This window comes from Meles meles, chromosome 12 (genome assembly GCF_922984935.1).
Source record: "Meles meles chromosome 12, mMelMel3.1 paternal haplotype, whole genome shotgun sequence".
Classification (NCBI taxonomy): domain Eukaryota; kingdom Metazoa; phylum Chordata; class Mammalia; order Carnivora; family Mustelidae; genus Meles; species Meles meles.
The window spans coordinates 50,910,429-50,931,639 of record NC_060077.1 but is presented as its reverse complement, the minus strand read 5'-3'; the positions used below and the strand labels follow the sequence as shown (position 1 = coordinate 50,931,639).

General features: G+C 47.0%; 1 protein-coding gene across 2 annotated transcripts in view; it reads left to right on the top strand.

The window, feature by feature from the left end:
* Nucleotides 1-6,950: 6,950 nt before the first annotated feature.
* The window catches only part of KCTD1 (potassium channel tetramerization domain containing 1), a 91,130-nt gene continuing 76,869 nt past the window's right edge, over nt 6,951-21,211 (top strand). The window contains exon 1 of one of the 2 annotated variants that reach the window (XM_046025520.1): nt 6,951-7,083. Coding sequence is in view for 1 of the 2 variants with exons in the window: in XM_046025519.1 (XP_045881475.1) it covers nt 7,432-9,249 (1,818 nt within the window). In the remaining variant the exon portion in view is untranslated. Of the gene's footprint in view, nt 7,084-7,343; nt 9,250-21,211 lie in introns of those variants that run through there. The other variant, XM_046025519.1, reaches the window with a different exon arrangement.

Sequence of the window (21,211 nt, the reverse complement as noted above, 5' to 3'; positions counted from 1 at the left end):
TGAATCTTCTCCAGTGAAGACTCACTGCTTTTATAATCTGAAAAGAATCATAGACCCAGCTTTGCCTAATTGTTTTTTTTTTTTTTAAGAGAATGAGCCATAAAGAGAGAAAAGACGGTAAAACAGATGCGATCATGGACAGAGGAGTCTGCTTTTATTTGGAATAATGACAACATGTGGCCCTTGGGAGTATCCTAATCAAAGCAGAGACTTGTAGGAAGAGTAAACATGAAGAATTACAAGTTCTGGACTGGTATCAGCTGTGTCCGGGCCCTACAAACTTAGATTCCCAAAATAGAGCGGTTTCCTGCTTTCTCACCCCTCTCCAAGGCTGTTCTCTTCCATCAGGTGCAAAGCCTGGATCTCCAGCATCAAATTAAAGAAATAGAACAACCCCCCCCCCCCCATCCCAGGGCCTCTTTAAAAATTCAGATAAACCCATGTGCCCCTATCACTTAAATTAAGCTTTCCTAAGAAAAACTAAGTCAATTAGTTCAAAATGTGGGTTAGTGCTTCTGGGTATTTAAAAGGGGATTTTTTTTTTTTCTTTTTTAGTTCATTTAGAAACATAGCCAGGGGGCAAGTATATACCCACTCCACACGTCCTGTGAATTGCCAGGATATGTCTAGATACTAATTTCTGGTATCTAGAGCTTCAAAATCCAGTCCTTAAACTTCTCAAAGTTGTGAAGGTATTGAAATGTGAGCTTTAGATTTTATTTTGCTTTATCTTATCTTATATCCTTTACCGTCACCATCATCATCCATATTCATCCAAGGGTGCTTGACATTGCTATAGAACGTTGAGAGGACATGATTTTTACCCTAATTGAACTTTTTCCTTCCTTCATTCAACAAATAATTACTCTCTAAACTTTGTAAACCAAAGCAGCCTCCAGGACATTAGGAAATGTTGTTCTAGAGCAAACTTTGTGACAGGTACCGCAAAACTCATTTGTCCAATTGGGCTAGATGCAAGAAAGCAGACTTCACCAAAATACAAAGAAAATGAGGTATTTCTGAAGAAGACAATTTCCAGAAGCAATTTCTGGGTCATAGAACATGACCATTTTTATGGCTTTGGAGACATTGCCTCATTGCTTTCTTAAAAGGCCATCTTTCTTGATATTAACAATTTAAAGATATGAGAATAGCATTTTCATACCAACATTTCGGTGTAAAGTGGGTTTTTACATTTTTGTTGTTGGTTTTGCTTTGCATTTACTGAATAGGCTACTATTTCGAGTGGTAGCGAGTAGTTTCAGAAATATTTTATGTTCCAAGACAACTGTAAATAGCTCCTCCACTATCTAATATATATGTTTTTGTGACATGACGCTAACACATATCTTTACTTCTTTTTCTACCTGCACTAGTATTGCAATGCATAGAAATACATTTTATTAACAAGAGGACCAATATCCACTTCAATCCCACTTATCCTTTAAAGAGATGTGAGAAGAGAAAGAAACAAATATCACTGATTTTATGTGTAACTTTGACAGCCTTTACATTTGATTTTTTATTAACCAAGTGGTTTCATTATCCCATTATTATAACAAAGAGCACACTTTTAAGCTCCACAAAAAAATACAACTTACTTATGGAAAACTACATTCCCCTCATACATTGCTTGTTTTAAAAACAGCCCAGGGACTGGTAGGTGATTATTAGGTAGAAAGATCAAGAATTATAGTTACCAGGTGGCAATTAGAAACTAAAAATTCTACTCCTGTCACTCACTATGTTAAGTTCACACTGACCTGTTTTGTGACAAAGCACCCACGATAAAAATAGGTAGTACCCTCCTTGTTCCCAGGAGATTTATGCAGAGCAGCCCAGGATTTCAATAGAAAACACCTCATTCTAGTCTGGTTGGGTTTATGGGCATTCCTTTGGCCTCAAACATTCTTGACTGTCATTTCTTCTAAGACACAGATGACTCCTTATTTCTAACAGCCCAGGAAAATAGTACTAGTGTTTTAGGTACCGAGTGACAAAGACGACAGTTTCCTATGGCACCTCTGCTCTGCTCACAGTCCAGGCTTAGGACTCAGCTTAGTACTATGTTGGCTTTGCAAAAATTGATTCCCAAATCAAATGGACACACAGAAGTATTTTAACGGTGGGTAACTGCTCCCTTGAAGACTTCTCTTCTTTCATTCTTTGGTTCCCAGAGAGCTGTATGTGGTCAGGTGGCTCAGGGGTGGCCTATGACGCCAAACTTCCCTGCCCTACCAAGGTCTGGGAGACCTTGGGCCAGTGGGTTAATCTTTGTGAACCCTCCTGGCCTTGCTTTTCTTTTTTATAAGCAAGCCTGGAAAATAGAGCCTTAATAAATAAAGAGCTAACAATTGAATGTTTACTAATGTTCCAGATGCTGTATTATATAATGCTTTACTCTTATTAACTCATTCAATTCTTGAAGTAATCCTGTGAGGTAGGAGCTATTAACTACAGATAATAAAATAACGAGAGAACCAACACATTTTAAAAAGGCAACTAGATGGGGCACCTGGCTGGCACAGTGGGTAGAAGACGTAACTCTTCGTCTTGGGGTTGTAAGTTTGAGCCCCCGTTACATGTAGAGATTACGTCAACAGATAAGATCTTAAAAAATAAATAACAATTAAAAAGGCAACTGGTAAAGCCAAATTAGGATTCAAACCCATGCAGTTCTGTTTTAATGATGACGTTTTAACCAATCTGCTACACACCTTTTTATTGAGGTTAGCTCTCTCCCCATATACAAATATTTTGTGTTTACTGAGTGCCTACTACGTGCCAACCACTCTGCTAAAATATGCTAAGGAATTGTGTTGAAAATGAACCAGAGATGCGGTAATATATAAGACACAGGTTCCGCTCTTCTGGAATTATTTTTCTTTGCTTCCACTTTACATGGGTTCTGTTTTTCATCAGAGTTCCAAACATACTACTCAAGATGATCTTCAAGTGAATTCAACAGACTTTCATAGTGAAACTTTGAAACAAATATATATCAGAATAGCTTTAAATTTGAAATATGATTTAACCTCCATTGTACATTATGACTCTTTTAGTCATAATGTAAAAAGAAATAATGTAAAATTATTTCTAAATTTCTAAAAAACATTTCATAATGTAAAAAAGAAAGCATGACTTGAACGTGATGAGCCCAATGCTTTTTCTGGTCTCTGCCCCCAAGAGCCCACAAGATTTCTTGAATTTATCAATTTAAATCCTCCCCAAACCATCTCTTTTAATATACTGATGTGTCCATTTCTCTGTCCCTCAATCTACTTGTGCCGTAACTTCCTAGAGTATGTTCTACCAGAGAGACGATTATGGTAGGGAAATAGTAAACCAGTCTTTACAGTTATTTTAAGTTGCAAATAATAATGTCTTGTAGTTGCTTTTTGTCCTGATTTTTTAATGTAGAAATCCAGACCCATGATATTTTAAGATTTCTTTTTTTTTTACCAAGAAGTTTCTTGCTAACTATAGATCTAACTAAACACAGATCTGTTCATTCATTCATTTAATGTAAATGACTGGAGTGCTCACCATGACCTAGGCTCTAACCTATACTACAGAGGTATATTGATGTGAAATGGGCAGATAAAAAGCAACTACACCAATGATCTAACAGATGTTGCTCTGTAGATTGGAAGCAAAGAGGGAAAAGAGCTGAGTATGTGTCTGTGTGGTGTAACCTCTCATAACATGTGAACGTGAAACCGGAGTAGGTGGGTTATAAAATGAGGGGGAAACATTTGGAGTTTTTCCTCCCAAAATAACCATGTCCCTACTTTCAAGTAATCTAAGAAATGGAGCAGCACAAATACACCGATGGTACTTTTTAATGATTAGGAAAGAGCTAAAAACAAAACAAAACAAAAAACCATGGAGCATCTTGTTGAAGATACAAACATCTTGGCACAGCTTTTATAATAATGAGTTGTGACAGTGAAATAATTATTATAAATGTTTCCTACAGGACTGGAATCAGTTTATGTAAAGAAGCTATGCATTCTGCACAAGAAATAAAGAAATCATCCTTACAAAGGAGCCATCAGTCATAAGTGGTGGGGGACTTCATGATAGGGCAGAGTCAGAGTGGATGATCCCAGCGGGGCTGATAGAAGACAACCACTACAGCCTCCTTACCAAATAAGAAGAAAGCCTTTCTGATGTTCTCAGTTTGGTACCAAGTATATGGTACCACAGGATGTTTTTAAGGAATCATTTCCTAAAGCTGGGATTGAACTCCTTTATGAATTCAACTGTAATTTTGCATCACCCGGTTTTAAAAATTAAGCAACTTATGTATTTATTTGTCTTTGGTGGTGGGCTTTTCTGGGTGTTCTTCCTGATAGCTACTGTAGGTTCTAACCTGAAGAGGTCTTTTACCATATTTGATGAAGAATCATTAATGGGCAAAGACTTTTGGTAGCTGTTCAGGAGCTGCTGCCACGAAGGGGATTCATAGCTGCCAGAAAATCAGGCAAAGGCAGACTTTCCAAGGTGCGTTTTTCCTGATGCCTGCGAGGGTCCTGCCCATTGTTTGCCAACTGTCCAGGCAGCATCTGAAGCTGTTGTTTTGCTACATCCGTTAAAAATTTATTTGCACTTGGGGTTTTTTGTTTCTGCCATTGCCCATCACCCCCCACCCCCCTTTGGCTTTTGCCGGTAGAGACCTGCCCTGGGGGGTATTTTGTCCTGGGAGCACAAAACTATTTTCTTTTCTGGAAATAAGTTGACGTCAACTGGGAGCTGTTTTTGGTTGCTTTGTTTCCCGGAGCGTCCAACCCAGCACACCGCCTCCGGCAAATTGCAAGCAATTCAAAGCAGCTCGCCCAGCAGGGAGGGGAGCTGGGCTGGGGGCGGGAAGGGGGCTCGCCCTTATAAGCTGGGAGACCTGGGGAGCCGCTCCGCTCCGCGGCAGGAGCGTGGGCTGGTGTCCCTCGGCCACTCCGGGAGCGCAACCCCTCGGTGCACTGCGCTGTCCGTGAGGGCCGCGGGAGAGCAGCCCCCGGTAGGTAACTTTCTGGGCGCCCACCTGAGGGTTCAACACTGCTGCAATTCCCTTCCCGGGTACTCGGGCGTCCAGAAAACCTGGGAGCATCCTGGACAAAGGGCCAGCCCTCCGGAAGTAGCCCAGTGCGACTGGTGTGGTGTAAGCGGGTTCGCGTGTGCAACTAACTTAGCTATTGCCCTGAACTCCGGGAAACAAACAAACGCCTTCCTACATATTTCTGGGTGCACAGTGCATTTTGGACAAAGCCCGCAGCACCTCGGGGATGTTTCCGGAAGAGTGCAACCTACCTAATTTCTCACCTCCCCGGACTGTTCTCTGCGGACTGCAGGGCGGATGAAAGCGCGTGTCGTGTGTGTACGGTGTGTGTCTATGTGTGTGCGTGCGCGCCCGAGGAGCAGGAGGGGGCCCAGGAGGCACCGACTTGCTCCAACTTGTTCACACCTGGCGCGGTTTCCCCAACGCTCTGCTGCGTCCAGGGCCGAGGAAACACGCGTAGGGCGAGCACTGATTGCTGAAGACACCGTCAACTCCCGCTTAAGACACCCACACGGCCCAGAGCCCTAGTCTATCCGCCCCCTTTTTTTTCTTTTGTTTTTAAACTACAAATTGACGGATGGGTTTCTATTGATACATAAAATTATAAACTGCCCTGAAAGCAAGACGAGGGATCCGGAAGGGAGCGGGGGACAGGCAATTGACAAGACTTCTACAACCGAAGTGCCTAGAATTAGGACTCGGTGGCAAATCCGAGGACGCCCTGGAGAAGCTGGCGAGGCTGTTTTCACTGCAGGGTCGGCACGCCCCGGGGTCGCGCTGCTAGGACTTGGCTAAGTTGGTTCCCCTAGCCCCTGGGATTCGAGGCTGGCGGGAGCGCCAGGGGACACTCGGGCTGCCCGAGGAGGAGAAAATTAGGATGCAGCGCGAGCTCCGGAGGTGGCCAGTGTTGTGCCGCCAAAGAAAACAGCCGAGGTCTCCGGCGGCTCTGGGGGCGCTGCCCCTGGGTCGGGAGAGCGCGGGAGGCGGCGACGGAGGACGCGCCCAGAGTCTGGGCGCGCCGGGGGCGGGCGTTGGGCTGGAAGTGGGACAGTGTCTCCTATGGGAAAGCGGGACCCGGCGAGCTCTTTGGCCGCCTTTCCAGTTTCGGAGGTATCCGCCCCCGTGCGCCGGAGGCAGCGCAGCCCGGAGGGCGAAAGAATGGCGGTTGGCAAACTTGGAACGAGTGCGCCCGGGATCCGAATTGCCAGAATTGTGGCGGTGGCGGGGGCGGCCGAGACCCAAGTTCACTTTTTCCGCCCGCCTGCCCGCCGACGGGCCTTAGGAACGGGCATTGCTCTAGCTCCAACCAGGTGGAGCGCCTCGCCAGAGGGAGTTGTGTCAGTGTGCTCCGAGGCACCGAGGGCGGCGGCCAGCGCGGGTGGGGAGGGGTCCCTCGGGTCCGGAGCGCCTCTCCCGGTGTCTCCCCTCCCACCCGCCCCTCCCAGTCTTTCTTTCCTGCTTCTTCCCCAGGCTGGCGGGACCGGCGCGGACTTGCCCTAGACCTACGGGGAGCGCCCCAGGTCTTTAATGACAGCTTAAAAGAGGCTGTTGGAAAAGTCGAAAGGGATGAGGCTGACGTGGGGCGTGTTTCGCTCCTTTGCAAGAGTCGGAAAGGGAGCTGGGAGCCGTGCGGCTGGCCCCAGGCCCCCGCGCCTCGCCGCCAGCAAGTAGGTGGGGGAGCAGCCGCCGCCAGCCCCATCCCGCTCCCAAGCCTCGCCCGCTGCGCCCTGGCCGCGGGCGCAGAGAGGGTGCGGGGCCTCGCGGTGCCTCCTCCACCCTGCTCATTAACCTGCCTGCTCCGCTCCGCTCCGGGCGGCCCCAGACACGGGCTTCTCCGAGCAGCACCCGCGGCCGGCCCGGCGCTGCCGCCTCCCGGAACCCCCGGCTCCGGGGGGCAATGAGGGGGCGGTGGAAGGGGCACTGCTCCTCGGGCATTACTTAAAGAAGCGAGACCGCCCCGCCCTCCCGCCTGCCCTCCCGCCTGCCCTCCCTCTCCCGCCCGGGCCCGCGCGCCACTCCGCCAGAGGGTAAGTTGGGAGTGTTTCACCCCCACCGACAGCTCTCCCTCCCCTTTCTCCCTCCCCCCTTCAAAGTTTTCTTAGGAGTGAGGAGAGGGGTTGGGGAGGAAGAGGGTCCAGCCAGCCCCCGTCCTTACCCTCTCCCTGTCTAACTTACTCCCGCCTCCCTTCCCCTCCATCCCCTGCGCGCCGCTGCCCCTCCGGAGCTGCGCTCCAAACTGACAATTGGAGCGCGGCTCCTTTAAGAGCCCGGCTTTGCCTCCCGGTAGCTGAAGGTCATTAAACACAAAAGCTCTGAGCGCTGCGGTCCAATATAGCGCATGCGCCCTGCCCGAGGACTGGCAGAGAGACGGCAATATGGCGAGAATGCCTGGCAGCGGGGACTGTAACACCAGCGCGGGCGGCAGCGCCAGCGCCGCCGCCGCCGCCGCCGCCGAGAACAATGGGGAGCGGGGCGAGGGCGAGCGCGGTGCGGGGGGCCGCGGCCGCCGCCACGGCCGCCCGCACTACTGCAGCGCGGGCGAGGAGGAGGAGGAAGAGGAGGAGGACGACGAGATCCAGGAGGTGCAGATAACGGGGGACGAGGAGGAGGAGGAGGAGGACGGAGGTGGGGGGCTGGAGGAGGACGAGGAGGAGGAAGAGGAGGAGGAGGAGATGGGGCTGGACTGGGATGAGCCCCTGGAACCCGAGGACTCGGCCGGGGAGGAGCTGGAACCCGAGCCGGTCCATATGATCAATATGGACCAGAGCGCCGCGCTGGAGCCCGAGGCGCCGCCGCGACTGCTGGCGCCCCGGGCCCGCGGCGGGCCGCCCGGGGACAACGCCGAGCTGGACCCCGACGTGCTGCAGCGCCCCGAGCGGGCCCGGCTGAGCGAGAACACCCGGCTGGCCACCCGCTACGCCGTGCGCATCTTCCGGGAGTACCTGAGCGAGAAGGCGCAGAGCCCGGACTTCGAGACCATGGACAAGGGGGCGCTGTGCCGCGTGCTGCGCTCTTTCTACGCCGAGGCCCGCTCCAAGAGCGGCCAGCTCTACAGCAAGTCGTCGCTCATCAGCATCCGCAGCTCCCTCAACCGCTACCTCAACGAGCCCCCGTACTGCCGCACGCTCGACCTCACCAAGGACCCCGAGCTGCGCAGCGCCAACCTGACGCTGGCCGCGGTCATCCGCAAGCTCGAGGAGCAGGGCGCCGGGCCGGTGGTGCAGAAGCAAGCCATCACGCGTGCCGACCTGCGCAAGCTCTACACCTCCAGCGTCTTCAGCACCAACACGCCCTTCGGGCTGCTCAACAAGGTCTGGTTCGAGACGTGCATGTACTTCTGCACACGCGGCCGCGAGAACCAGCGCGAGCTGGAGGAGGACTCCTTTGGGCTGGCTATGGACGAGGACGGCCGCAAGTTCGTCTACTTTAAGTCCCTCGGGCCCTACCACAAGTCGCGCTCGTCGTCGTGGAGCAAGAAGCGTGCAGAGAGCAGCGACGAGGAGAACTTGCCCCGCATGTACGAGACGGGCACCGAGTTCTGCCCCTACGCCAGCTTCGTGAAGTACCTGTCGAAGCGCAACCCACTCTGCAAGGCGTTCTTCCAGCGGCCCCGGGACCACTGCAGCGAGGGCGATGTGACCTGGTACGAGAACAAAGCCATCGGCAAGAACTTGCTGGGCACCAGGATGCAGATGCTCTCGAAGGCGGCCAAGCTCTCCAAGACCTACACCAACCACTGCATCGGCGCGGTCTCCATCGCCACGCTCAACAGCATCGCTGGCATCGGCACCAAACTGGGCTCGCCCGCCCCTCAGGGCTGCTACGCGGAGGCTCTGAACGGGGCGGCTCGGCACCACTCCCACCACCCCCCCACCCATCCCTCCCACCACCACCGCCCCCAGCCGCCCTCGCTGGGAAACACCTATATCCTCCCCAAAGACAGCCAGGTCGCGCCCGACGTGAAATCCGAGGCTGCGCCCAAGCGCGCTCTGTACGAGTCCGTGTTCGGGTCGGGGGATATCTGCGGCCCCTCTTCCCCCAAAAGACTTTGTATCCGCCCCTCGGAGCCTGTGGATGCGGTGGTGGTGGTTTCCGTGAAACACGACCCCCTGCCTCTTCTTCCAGAAGCCAATGGGCACAGAAGCACCAATTCTCCCACAGTAGTTTCACCTGCTATTGTTTCCCCCACCCAGGTAACCAAACCAAACTCTATGCATGAAATGTTTCTGTGGTACCATTTGGGACTAACTTGTGCTAATGCAGGTCTGGGTTGGGGGCGGGGAGGAGTTTTAAAAAGTACTAAATATACTGAATCAGATTGGAGATCACTCTTAGAAGCTTAACTCTTGGTGCTTTTCAGGAAAGTTTACATCCAACCTTAAAAGATGTGAGAAGGCACGCTCTCTAAATCCCTGCTGCGCAGAAAGGCTAAAACTTCAAAGTTTGCAGAACAAAAGGGTTGGAGGCAGCCGCCTCTCCATTGAACGCAGGAGTTTTCTAAGGCAGGGTGCAGGAATACCATGCATATAGAGGAAGCAGTTACTTAAAATATATTTGAATAAAGCAACCATTAAAATACTCTTTTGCATATTACCCATAACTTACGAAGATTGAAAAAACAAAAAAAAAAAAAAAAAAACGGTTCCATACTGAAAAGGAAAACATGCCAAGCCCACTTCCTGTATGTGGGTGGAGAGTGGAGAGATTGGCAGTCCAGTGCCAGTTTATGCTGTAACAGGTAGCTGAATGTAAAGTGATGTTTGGGGTGTAGTTTCCAGAAGCTGAAGTCACTTGTTAATAGAACAGATATCTGCACTACCAGCCAGACTCTGTGCCCTGTGGTGCCCAGCACCGCGGTCACCAAACCTTGCTGCCTGTCTCTTGCCCCATGAGGCTCACCATCTAGAGGGCAGATAAGACTCAAGAATGGAGATATTTAATTAAGACCCAGCAGCACAGTAGGGTGGCAAGAACACCCATAGTGAAGAGCTGCACGTAGCCCAGAAGCTGAGCCATCTTGGGCAAATTAGTTCACCTCTCTGGGCTTCAGAGTCCTCATCAAGGATTAGGGGACTGTTTTAATATTAAAATTATTTAATTCTAAGCAGTACCAAATTTTAGGTGGAGATTGAGGGCTTCCCTGGATGCTTCTGGTCTTATTATTTAGAGGAATAGGTTCATATTCTTAAAATTGTGTTCCTCTTTTGGAGACTTCTCTAGGAGCCAGAAACCAAAGGTCTTTGGGGACTGTGCTCTATTCTGTAGGCAGGCCTAGCCCCTGGAGGTTTTACAACTTTGACCTCCCTGCCATCAAGCAGAAGTAGGAATTTCCCCCGTAAGTCTGGAGGTTGTAGTGCAGGCCTTCAAGGAACAGATGTCAGGTACCTCTGTGCTTTTTCTGAAGTGGAAATTCCAGTTCTGGACAAACTGACCCTTTCAGAGGTTTACCAGCTAATCAGCAAGCCCCAAGGCCAGCAGAGAAAGGGGCTGTGAATGGTAATATAAACACCAAAGTTCTCTAAAGTACACAAGACCTGCAGGCTATGTCTTTCTCTACTTCCAGTGTGCGTGGTACATTTCCGATAGATCAGGGGGTGGCTTTCTGCAGTTGTGAGAGCCTCGAGAGGAGAATTCTTCTTTGGAGAATTTGGATTTGCTTTTTCTCTGAAAGCAAAAATAAATGTTCACATTCTTCTGATCAAGTAAGACCCTTAAAACTTCCTGGTTTAGGGTAGCGCCTGATTGATTAAGAGTTAAACGCCTGAGAAGGTTTATTAAAATCTGTGTCTGGTTGGAATAATAATGAAGCGGTTTGTCTGCTGGCATCTGTCTGGCATATAGTGTCCTATAGATTCCTGACTTAAGTTCACAGAAGATGGAGGAGGGAGTTGCTTAGTGGGTTTTGTTTTGGTCTGAGGAATGCAGTTTCCCCGTCATAGTCTTGTTTCCACTGAGTGAGATAAATCAGTCTCTAAACCTGACTACGGATTCTTTTCTTTTTCTGAGTTAGAGTCAGATAAATATAGATTAAACTTAAATATAGATTTGAGTGTCCATATGTTGGCTAGATTGTTATTATGCAAACATTTTTGCATAAGTTTCTTGTAGTTAAAACACTACAAAAAGTTGTTCTTTTTGCACATATTTAAGTCAGCTTTTTATTTATGTTTAAATTTTTTTAATCAGCATTAAGGAGTTTTAAGGAAACTCTTTTGTTAACCCCTGTAGAGCTCGCTTTCTAAAGTCTGAGTATTCAAGGAGTGAACCGAATGTTTAGTTTATGTAGAAAGCCGATATTAAACTTTTTCCTCTTGTATTTGTTAAAATCACAGAACCACTTGAGGTCCAGGGCATTTCCTGGGTATTGTAGACCGGCTGGGGTTAGTGGCCCAAGGCACTGCTTCAGGAGGCCAGCTCCTCTTGCCGGTCATTAATCTTCAGGAAATGCTGTGTGTACCTTGAGCTTCAGTCATTATTACTTAATTATAAACATAGGCCATCTAACCTTAGTATCAGCTAGACCCAACCAGTGGCATTGCACGGAATTCCACTGTTGGCCATTTTATTCTCGACTTCCTGACAATACTCACCCCCTGATGCTCCGATCTCTTCTAATAGTGCAAGTTTCTCAAAAAATGAAGAGCCTATTCCTTTAAGTGCATTTACTCTCTACGTTTTGAGACTTGACTTTTTGAAGAGTGTTACTAAGTGTGTCCTTTGTGCGACTGGTTGAAAAATGAATGCATTCAAGGATTAACGATTATGGAATTTGTGATTTTTATTCCTGTGAATTTACTGGCTTTTGTTGGTTTTGGGGAGAGGGTGGCGAGGAGTCGTGGTGAGAGTTGTGATGGTTGCTTTAAGGAGTCCACTCTTTAATTCTCTGGAATGGCTGTTAAAAGCAAAGGGCAATTCTTGTCTCCCCTCCTCCTGCATAGCTGTTGTGACCTAAGATGATCCAGTTACGGTGCAGCTTCCTAGCAGTCTTGGGAGATCACATGGTACATTTAAAAAGGTTTAGCACAGCCCATCCTACATTTTTCAGAGCTGTTCTCCTTGCACGAAAATACAGCATTTTTCCTGCCTCAGAGAACAATACTTCAGCTTAGATATCCTGGCATAGAGATTTCTAACTTTAGTCTTTAGCATCGACACGCAAGAATATAGTGAGGATTTAAATTCTCTAAATATCAGAGCTTTGTTGCTAAAGCTTTTATAGACCGTGCCTCTCTCCAGCACCAAACAAAAATGTGAAAATCAGCTCCCTAAAATAGACTTAGACACGTTCGTAAGCATGTGCCAAAGGTGTCTTCAGTTCTTACTTGACTTTAACCCAGATTATTTCCAGAAATACTTCTAAGGAATTCTGCAGGTGGGAGTGAGTAGTGGGGAGATTCTGGGGTTGGTGGAGCACAGGGTCTGTGTCTGTTTCATTGGCTTCACTAGGGGCCAGAGTCAGTCCGTACAGTTTCCCAAATGAAAATTGGAGCAGCCTCTCTGTGGGGCACTCACAGTCTTTAGTGACTTTGCCTTTGAGAAGTCGGATGTTGATTGCGCTGGGGAAGCAGTCTTCCTTCAGGTGCTTAGTGTGGGAAGGGAGAAGGAATAATCTATCTCTCTGCTTAATAGGAAAAAAGCCCGAACAAAACAGACATATATTTTATGTATTACTGAAATAGTCACCAAAGTCTTGTTTTTAATTTGGGAGGGCTACTCTCTTTCTTAAAGAGGGAATCAGACTTCTATAAACATGAAGGGAGTGTAGTGGGTTTAACAGCCAAAGCAATTGTAACAGAACTTTCTTATGAGTTATTTGGAGCTGTTAGGATTAGCTACCTTGTTTAAAAAGGGCATTTTCCTGATTTTTAATGTTAGTTTATGGCTACCTTCCTTTTCCTGCTACAGGAGTATTTGCTCTCCCATTCAAATTGGTGGAGAAACTAAGTGTCAGTTACGTAACTACGTAACTTTTTTTCACTCATGCAGGAAACAGTTATTGAGCATCTCCTACTATGGCTTTTGTACCAGGAATCTTTGTAAATTAATCCATTTTCCCCTTAGCAAGTAGTAGCATTGGCAGGATTTTGGCCTCATTAACTATTAAAACCAGATCAGAATAAAGAAAGTTAAAAGGTGAAGCACTGACTGTTTTGCAGCAGTTGTTTTAGGAAAGAAATCTGTATTTTTAACTCATATAATATTGCAGTCATGATATAAGTGAATTATTCTAAATTGCTATGAACCCGTCTGTATGTCAGCTCACTATTAAAGCTGATCCAGGAAACAGAGAAGTATTTGCTGCGGAATGAGAAAGTGGCATTCATTTAACACTTAAATCTTGGTGTCACCTGGATTTTAAAACCTGGCTCCCCCAAACAAATGTTACCTGGAAGGCAGTCCTCTTGTCACTGCTCATGAGAGCACCGTCTGCAGGTAGGACGGCTCCTTGCACATGGGACTGTGGAAGCAAGTTCGGCCTTGGCCTAGGCCAGTTAAATCCCCACTTCAGTTATTTAATAAAAAGTTCAGTTTCAAGTTCACCTTTGGTATCCTAGATGCCATATGCAAAGCAGAATTGATGTAGAAATTGCAGTGCAGTTGCCCGTGTTGATAATCTTGGAAACAAACATGTAACGTGAATCTGTCATTTGCTAGACCTTTATTTCTAGGACCTGTTCTTACTTCTCTTGATTGACCCTTCACTGCATAATACCAGTTAGTCAGGAGCCTTTTTAAAGACTTCTCTAGACAATTTAGAAAGAGGAGAAGGTAGGGGAAATTAGTTGGTCAAGAGGGGGCTGTCGATTGACCTTGATGAACCAAAATGAAAGAAAACGTAGCTTGCAGATTTGAAACCTTGCAGGGATACCCTTTTTTTACTGAGTTCTAGTGGTGGCGTAAGGACACTGAATTCAAGTCAACTGTTGGTTGATCGAGCTTCTGTCCACTTGCTAAGTGCTGTCTAAAGGGGCAGGATTTGGCTCTTGTCCTCAGCGGGGGATCGCAGAGGATGAACAAGTTAGTGGGCTTCAAGCTGGAGGGATTGTCTACTTGATATGCACACATCACCATGGAAACAGATGAACTTTTAAAATTTTAGGGTCTGTAGAATTTGGGGCCTGTTGGGTTTTCAGATTTGTAAAACTGTCTCTTCGTCTGCTGTACCCCGAGAGAGGATGGGCTCGGAAGGGTGTCAAGTCTTTATAATGGGGAATGAGTTTCTGCATAGTCTGGAAATAAATGAGTGTTTAAGCCGGCCGAGATACCTCACCATCGCCAGAGCTGTGTTTCCTAACGTGCGTGGCTTTAAACTAGACAGCCGACCACAGTATATCCTCTCTACTCCAGGAGGCCAAGCCTCATTAGACGTGGTTCAGGTTTTCACTAATTCTCCCCATCCTCCTCTTCAGCTTTCTTTACAGCCAGACTTTGTTTCAGCTTATACTTTAACAATGAACAGAGCCTGTTCTTTCTCCCTGAAAAAGATACATTTATATATGACCATCAACTTTTATTCATCACTCATTTTTTAAATTCATATCCTATCCTAAACTTGGCCCATGCAGGGGATTTTTCAGAAAGAAAAAAGCAGGCGATCTCTTACAGGACTGTAAACAGTCGGGAGTGTCTGACCTTTTGATCACAGCTGTTCGGTCACAGAGCTTTGCCCCGGGGCTGCTTTGGGGACCCCAGTGGGTCTTCCTTCTGGAAACCCACTGCATTCTGAGAGCTGGGATTCCTGTTGAGTGACTGTGAACACTTGAGCCCCTTCTGGCTGTCCAGGCAATGAGTTTGGGTGTGTTGACTGTGCAGCAGGAAGTCACAAGCTGCTCCTCATACTGGAAGAGAGGTGTGAGGATGACGAAGGGCTCCTGTGTTGAATCAGTCCGTGTATGCAACCCTGGGATGCTGACGGACTCAGGGCAACCTTGAAGGGGGAGGATTGGGAGCCTGCCAGAGCAGCTCCGTTTTTTCACCTGTCACCAGCCCATTCTGTGCCTCCCACCCTTTCAGGTAGGCATTTGAAAATCACCTTTCTCATGCAAACCTTTCTAGCGGCATTCACACCTTGAACTACTGCTTTCCCCTGATCACCTGGCAGCGAGCCCTTGGAAGATGGGCGTGTTGATCCCGTCCTGGAGGAAGGAGGTAAAAATGTGCTACCTGAAAGGGCTGACAGATTTAAGAGAGCATTAGGTTATGGGCTTCTAGGAAAAAAGGAGAGGAATGCTGAAGGATGGCAGAGATAAATGGTGCTTCCTTTGTGAGTAATATGGTCACCAAATTAGAACATCAGGACTAGTTTGGAAGCTTTTAATCATCATGTTCCAGTTTTACTCTGCATCTCCATTGCTGGTTAACCCGGTTCAGTCAGGTGTGTCACCATTCAGCCCCTACCCTTCCTCTCAACCCAAGAAGAAGGGAACTGTTGTTCATAGCAACTGTCCCATGTGGGTGCTTTCTGCCACATGCTAGGGACCCAGGCTAGTTAGAGACACTATATATGTACAGATACATTTTTTGGTATTTGTAATTTTTCCACCCCCCCCCCCTTTAGACAACATGGTCATGGATAATAACACTCATACGGATAGAGATGCACACATACGTGTTATATAAACTTGATACATGAGAAAATCCTCCATTTTGTTATTGTGGTGTGAGAAGGCAAGTGTCTTGAGCTTACGGATAGGTTAGGAGACTTGAACTTGCTATATTGGTTTTTGTGTTTTTGTTTTTTTGGGGTTTTTTGCCAGGTAGTTTGAAGGAATATAACTTAGACATGAGAGCCGTTTCAGCATTCCCAGCTTCCTAGCTGTTCAAGGTGAGCCATTGGCCCCAGTCCAGGCAGGAGGGAAAGAGAAGTGTGCTCTGGCCGCAGAGATCTCACCCTGTTGGGCTGCAGTCTTCGGGGACGAACAAGACCCCGCCTTGCAGAGTTGTGATGTCAGTTGTCACAACTTCTGACCGATTCTATAGTTAGGAAGCGGAGTGTAATCATTAATAATGACCAAGACATTCCAGGGTGCTTTTTTGTTTTTTTTACCGTAGTCTTCTGACTGGCCGCCTCTGCATCACTGGGGAACTTGTCAGAAATGCAGATCTCTCCATGCCACGCCCCTGAATAGGCTCCTGAGCATAAGGTCTAACAACTGATCAGTAGCTGTCCCTAGATTCAGATCCAGACCTGGTTGATTCCGAGCATCTGCTTTTAAATCGTAGTCTGTTTTTTCCAAAATTCTTACCAACCATTCAGATAGAAAAATCCAATAAAGAGAAGGTGGTATAACATTGGATTCATATTACTACCCGGGGTGCTTTCCTGGAGCAACCTAAGAAGAGAGAACTTGTTACCGTCAAGCAAAAATAAGTAAATAAATAAATAGCAGGAACCCAAAAGAGTATTTGCCATGAGTCCATGCTTCTGTGTTGCTGTGTGTGGTCCCCCAGCCCATGGTGGCTCTGGGGACCCAGCAACCTCTTGAGAAGCCCTGTCCCACAGCAGTTAAGAAGATGCTGGTGCCAGCCCCCTTCCCCACCCCCATGCCCGTAGTTCAGTTTCCTCCCTGGTCAATGGGGAAGACAGTCACACCCACCTGGCAGGGTCACCCGTGTGCATGAACTACTGTTTGAGAAGCCCTGAAAGCCTGAGCACTCTGGGAACATTTTCTGTCATTTGATATCTTAGAACAGAATGTCTAACATTTGAAAAACTACTGATCTTGGTGGTAAACCCAGTCTTGGTCTTCAGTTTTCTCTTGTAAATGGCTTGTCGGGAGGCTGTGCGGATCCTCTGCTGTTTCTTCTTCAGGAGTCTGCCCAGTCTTGGGCCCGTAGCCATTCCTCTTGTCTCCTAGCAGCTAGGAAGCCTCCAGGCGTCCCCTGCGCTCTGGCTCTCCAGGACCTGCCTGTCTCTCACTTACCTCAGAAAGCTTTTGGGACGTCTGGCTGGCTCAGTTAGAAGAGAGTATGACTCTTGATCTTAGGGTCATGAGTTTTAGCCCCATATGGGGTGTAGAGATTACTTAAATAAATAAAACTTTAAAAAAGAAAAGAACAGAAAAAGCAAGCCATCTCCTCCCCATGGATGCTTTACCCAAAAGCCTGTTTTTTTCCCTCCTGTGCTTTTAAGATTTGCACCTGCCGTTGCCCCAGGCAAGGTTGATCTCTACACCTTGTAGGTTTATTCTGCAAACTGCTCCCCTTTCTCTTTCGAAAACCTTGGAAGTTTTCAAGTGCTAAAGGGGTAGGGAGAGTCACTGATGGCCATATGCCCGGACTCCATCAGATTTGCAAAAGTCGGCTTAGAAGGAGATCAACAGCTTTTTATAATATATGGAATTTTATTTGGAACGATTTGGGATTCTGGGAGTGATCATAACACTGGAGTTTGACAGCATTAAGAAGGTCATTATGGTAATAACTTTCAGTATTCTAGAAGTAGGGCCTAGAGTTGGCTAGATCCTGTGTTGTGGAATTTGCATTTCCTTAATGCATAATTGGACGATAATTTTCTAAAACTCGACTTCCGTCTTGGGGGGTATATAAATCAATAGACATTCTGCTTAAAGTTGAGGTATAATAATAAATATATATTTTTAATTTTTATTTATTTTTATTTTTTAAAGGTTTTATCTATTTATTTGACAGACAGAGATCACAAGTAGGCAGAGAGGCAGGTGCGGGTGGGGGGAGAGAAGCAGGCTCCCTGCTGAGCAGAGAGCCCAATGTGAGGCTCCCTCCCAGGACCCCGGGATCATGACTTGAGGGGAAGACAGAGACTTTAACCCATCGAGCCACCAGGGTGCCCCAAATACATATTTTTTAAAGATTTTATTTATTTACTTGACAGAGATAGAGCAGGAGAGGGAACACAAGCAGAGGGGGCAGGGGCGGGAGTGGGAGAGGGAGAAGCAGGCCTCCCGCTGAGCAGGGAGCCTGATGTAGGGCTGGATCCCAGAACTCTGGTATCCTGACCGGAGCTGAAGGCAGAGGCCTAACGACTGAGCCACCCAGTTGCCCCTCATAGTACATGTTTGTTTGTTTGTTTGTTTTTAAAGATTTATTTTTTTGACAGATAGAGATTACAAGTAGGCAGAGAGGCAGGCAGAGAGAGAGAGAGGAGTAAGCAGGCTCCCAGCCAAGCAGAGAGCCCGATGCAGGGCTCGATCCCAGGACCCTGGGATCATGACCTGAGCCGAAGGCAGAGGCTTTAACCCGCTGAGCCACCCAGGCGCCCCCATAGTACATGTTTTGAACAGCCTGCGGAATCAGGGTAATTTTGGTGGTGGTCTGATGCAGTATTGCTGGCCAGTTAATGACCTCTTGTGATTTAAGTTTGACAAAGTGCTCTTATAAAATAGAGATGATTGACACAACGACGCCGGGATCCATTACCCCTAATTTAGTTTGCCCTTCAGTTATTCACAGCAGTCAGCCACATGGTCCTTTTAAAAGGATAACTTTGTGCACTTTTAGAATTGCATTAATTCTGTTAGTTAATAAATACAATTATATATCTGTTAATTTTATTAAGCCAGCTCATTTGGAGTGTTGGCTTCTATTTTATGATAATTCTTTCTGACAAAACTATATCTAAATTGATTTTAGATATTTTTCTTCCTTTGTGAACAAATACCTCCTTTTTTTAACTCCAGGAAAAAAAAAAAAAGACTTGCAGGATGTTTATTTTTCACTGGATTGAGGTAGGAGTTTAAAATCATGTTGCTGTAGAGACACATGGTTTCTTGTTATAAAAGTATAACAAGAATATTGGAAAGCTGGTGGAGCTAGTTTCATTTTCTTTGCCTTACAACTCCGTGTTCGTTCATGTGCTGATTTTTTTTTTTTTAATAATAGGATATTCATAGTGCTGGTGATTTTGCTGTTTTCTGGATCATTTCATAAGAGGAAGGAGTGATGAGGTTCTAAGTGTGTCTCTTGAGTTGTTTTTATTTTAACTTACAGAGAGGATCATGCGGCTCCTAGATCCTATCCCTGAATTTAACTACCATCTCAAGTGATATGTTTTAGAACCACTTCTTGGGAGATGAATGATGATCTCAGAAGAGAAAAGTCAAAGTGAAGAATGCTATATAGGAAAACTCTCAGAATAGGGTTTATTTATAAAACGCATTTATTGAGCACCTGCTGTGTACTAGGTGGGAATTTGGAGGTAAGGAATAACTTAGAAATAGTAAAGAGAAGACGACACTGGAAAACAGAATGGCAATACCTAGATAAAGTCAAAAGGAGTAGGTGGGAGAGGAAGCAGAGGGTCCTGCCTCACTTAATGACTATTCACAAGTAAACCTTGGAGAGTAATTGGTATGTGTTACTGTCTAAGAAATGGGACTGAAGGTGGCCTAACGGAACTGAAAGACTAAACACTGAAATCTTAAAAGTGTATAAGGAGAATGTGAAAACTTGGAAAAAATAAAATCTTGTCTTTGTCACAATTTAAGCCTTTTCTTTGCTATCACATTGACAACACAGCTATTTCCAATGTCCTAGCACAAAGCGAGGTGCCACGTTTCACTACCTGTCAGCCCCTCCAAATGTTCACCCAGTTGTCGAAGCATGTATTTAAGGTGGAATATTCGTGTGGCAACCCAAAAATTCGAAGTGATCCTCTGTCGCAGTTTACATTATAATTACCACTTCTGCAATCACGAAAAGCCCTGCTCCTTTCCGTGGGACCGTACTGTGAATCCTTGGTTGTACTCAGGTACTTGTAAACAGTGCTTTGTGGATTGTGAAAAGGGCTCTCTTATGTGTGACTTCATTATAAGGAAGCCACATAGGGCACTTTCTAGTGTCGGGTACTGGGTTAGATAGACAGTGGGGACACAGATCAAGTCCTTGTCCCTGGAGGAGGCAGACAAGGAACATGAAAATAAACCCTGCCATGGGATGTGTCCTGTGACAGTCTCTACACACAAGCGAAAGAGGGGCGGGGCGGAGAGGAACTGTCATACCCATGCTGTAAGTAAGGAAAACAGACCCTCCGAGAGGTTAACTTCACCTCACTAGGGACGATCAAAGTTAGAAAGTTCCAGTTCCAACCCCAGGTCTGGGCCTCTTATCCACTGGTACTTTTTTGGCCGTGATTTATAACTAAAGTTTAAAAAGTAGTACAGTTACAGGGCGCCTGGGTGGCTCCGTGGATTAAAGCCTCTGCCTTCAGCTCAGGTCATGATCCCAGGGTCCTGGGATCAAGCCCAGCATCAGGCTATCTGCTCAGCAGGGGGCCTGCTTTCTCCTCTCTCTGCCTGCCTCTCTGCCTACTTGTGATCTCTGTGAATGAAATAAATAAAATCTAAAAAAAAAGAAATTAGTGCTATATAGCTATATAGAAAAAGGACACTGAACCACAAGTGTCCACATGGATGTGTCTTTTTTTTTTTTTTAAAGACTGTATCATAATTTGCCAGAGAGAGCATGGGCAGGGGAAGGAGAGAAAGAAGGGGCGGGGCTCAATCCTAGGATCATGACCTGTGCCCCAAAGCCAGACACTTAACCCACGGAGCCACCCAGGCATTCCTGGATGTGTCTTTTTTTTTCCCCCCAAAGATTTCACTCATTCATTTGACAAAGAGAGATAGAGTGAGAGAGGGAACACAAGCAGGGGGAGCCAGAGAGGGAGAAGCAGGTTTCCTGTGGAGCAGGGAGCCTGATGTGGGGCTCACCTGAACGGAAGGAAGGCAGATGCTTAGCGACTCACCCAGCCACCCCTCCCCCATGGATCTTTTAAAAACTAAAACGATCTCAATGTGATTCCTGTGCTTTTGGAGTTGCAGGAAAACAAAAGGGAACGTTCTGGCTTAGGGTGAAATAGAATGGCCCAATCTTCCAAATGCCAGCACGCAGTCAAGACGACAGGGGCTGAAAGCTCAGTTGGGTTGATTTAGGGACCTTCCGTGGGGGCCTCCGTGCCGAGGTTGAGGGCTGGTGGCTCCCCAAGGGGTCCTGCGCTGGGGCGGGTCGCAGGGATGGGGGTGGGGGGGTCCCCACCGGTCTCTGCCGGCCTCACTGTTGGCTGCGGCAGAGGCTGAAGACGTGCTCCCCAAGGCCTCCCCGCTTTCCCACTTCACTCAGAGCACTTAATTAAAAGAAAAAGCCCTGTTCTGATGCAGAGTTATGACTAGTAAAAAG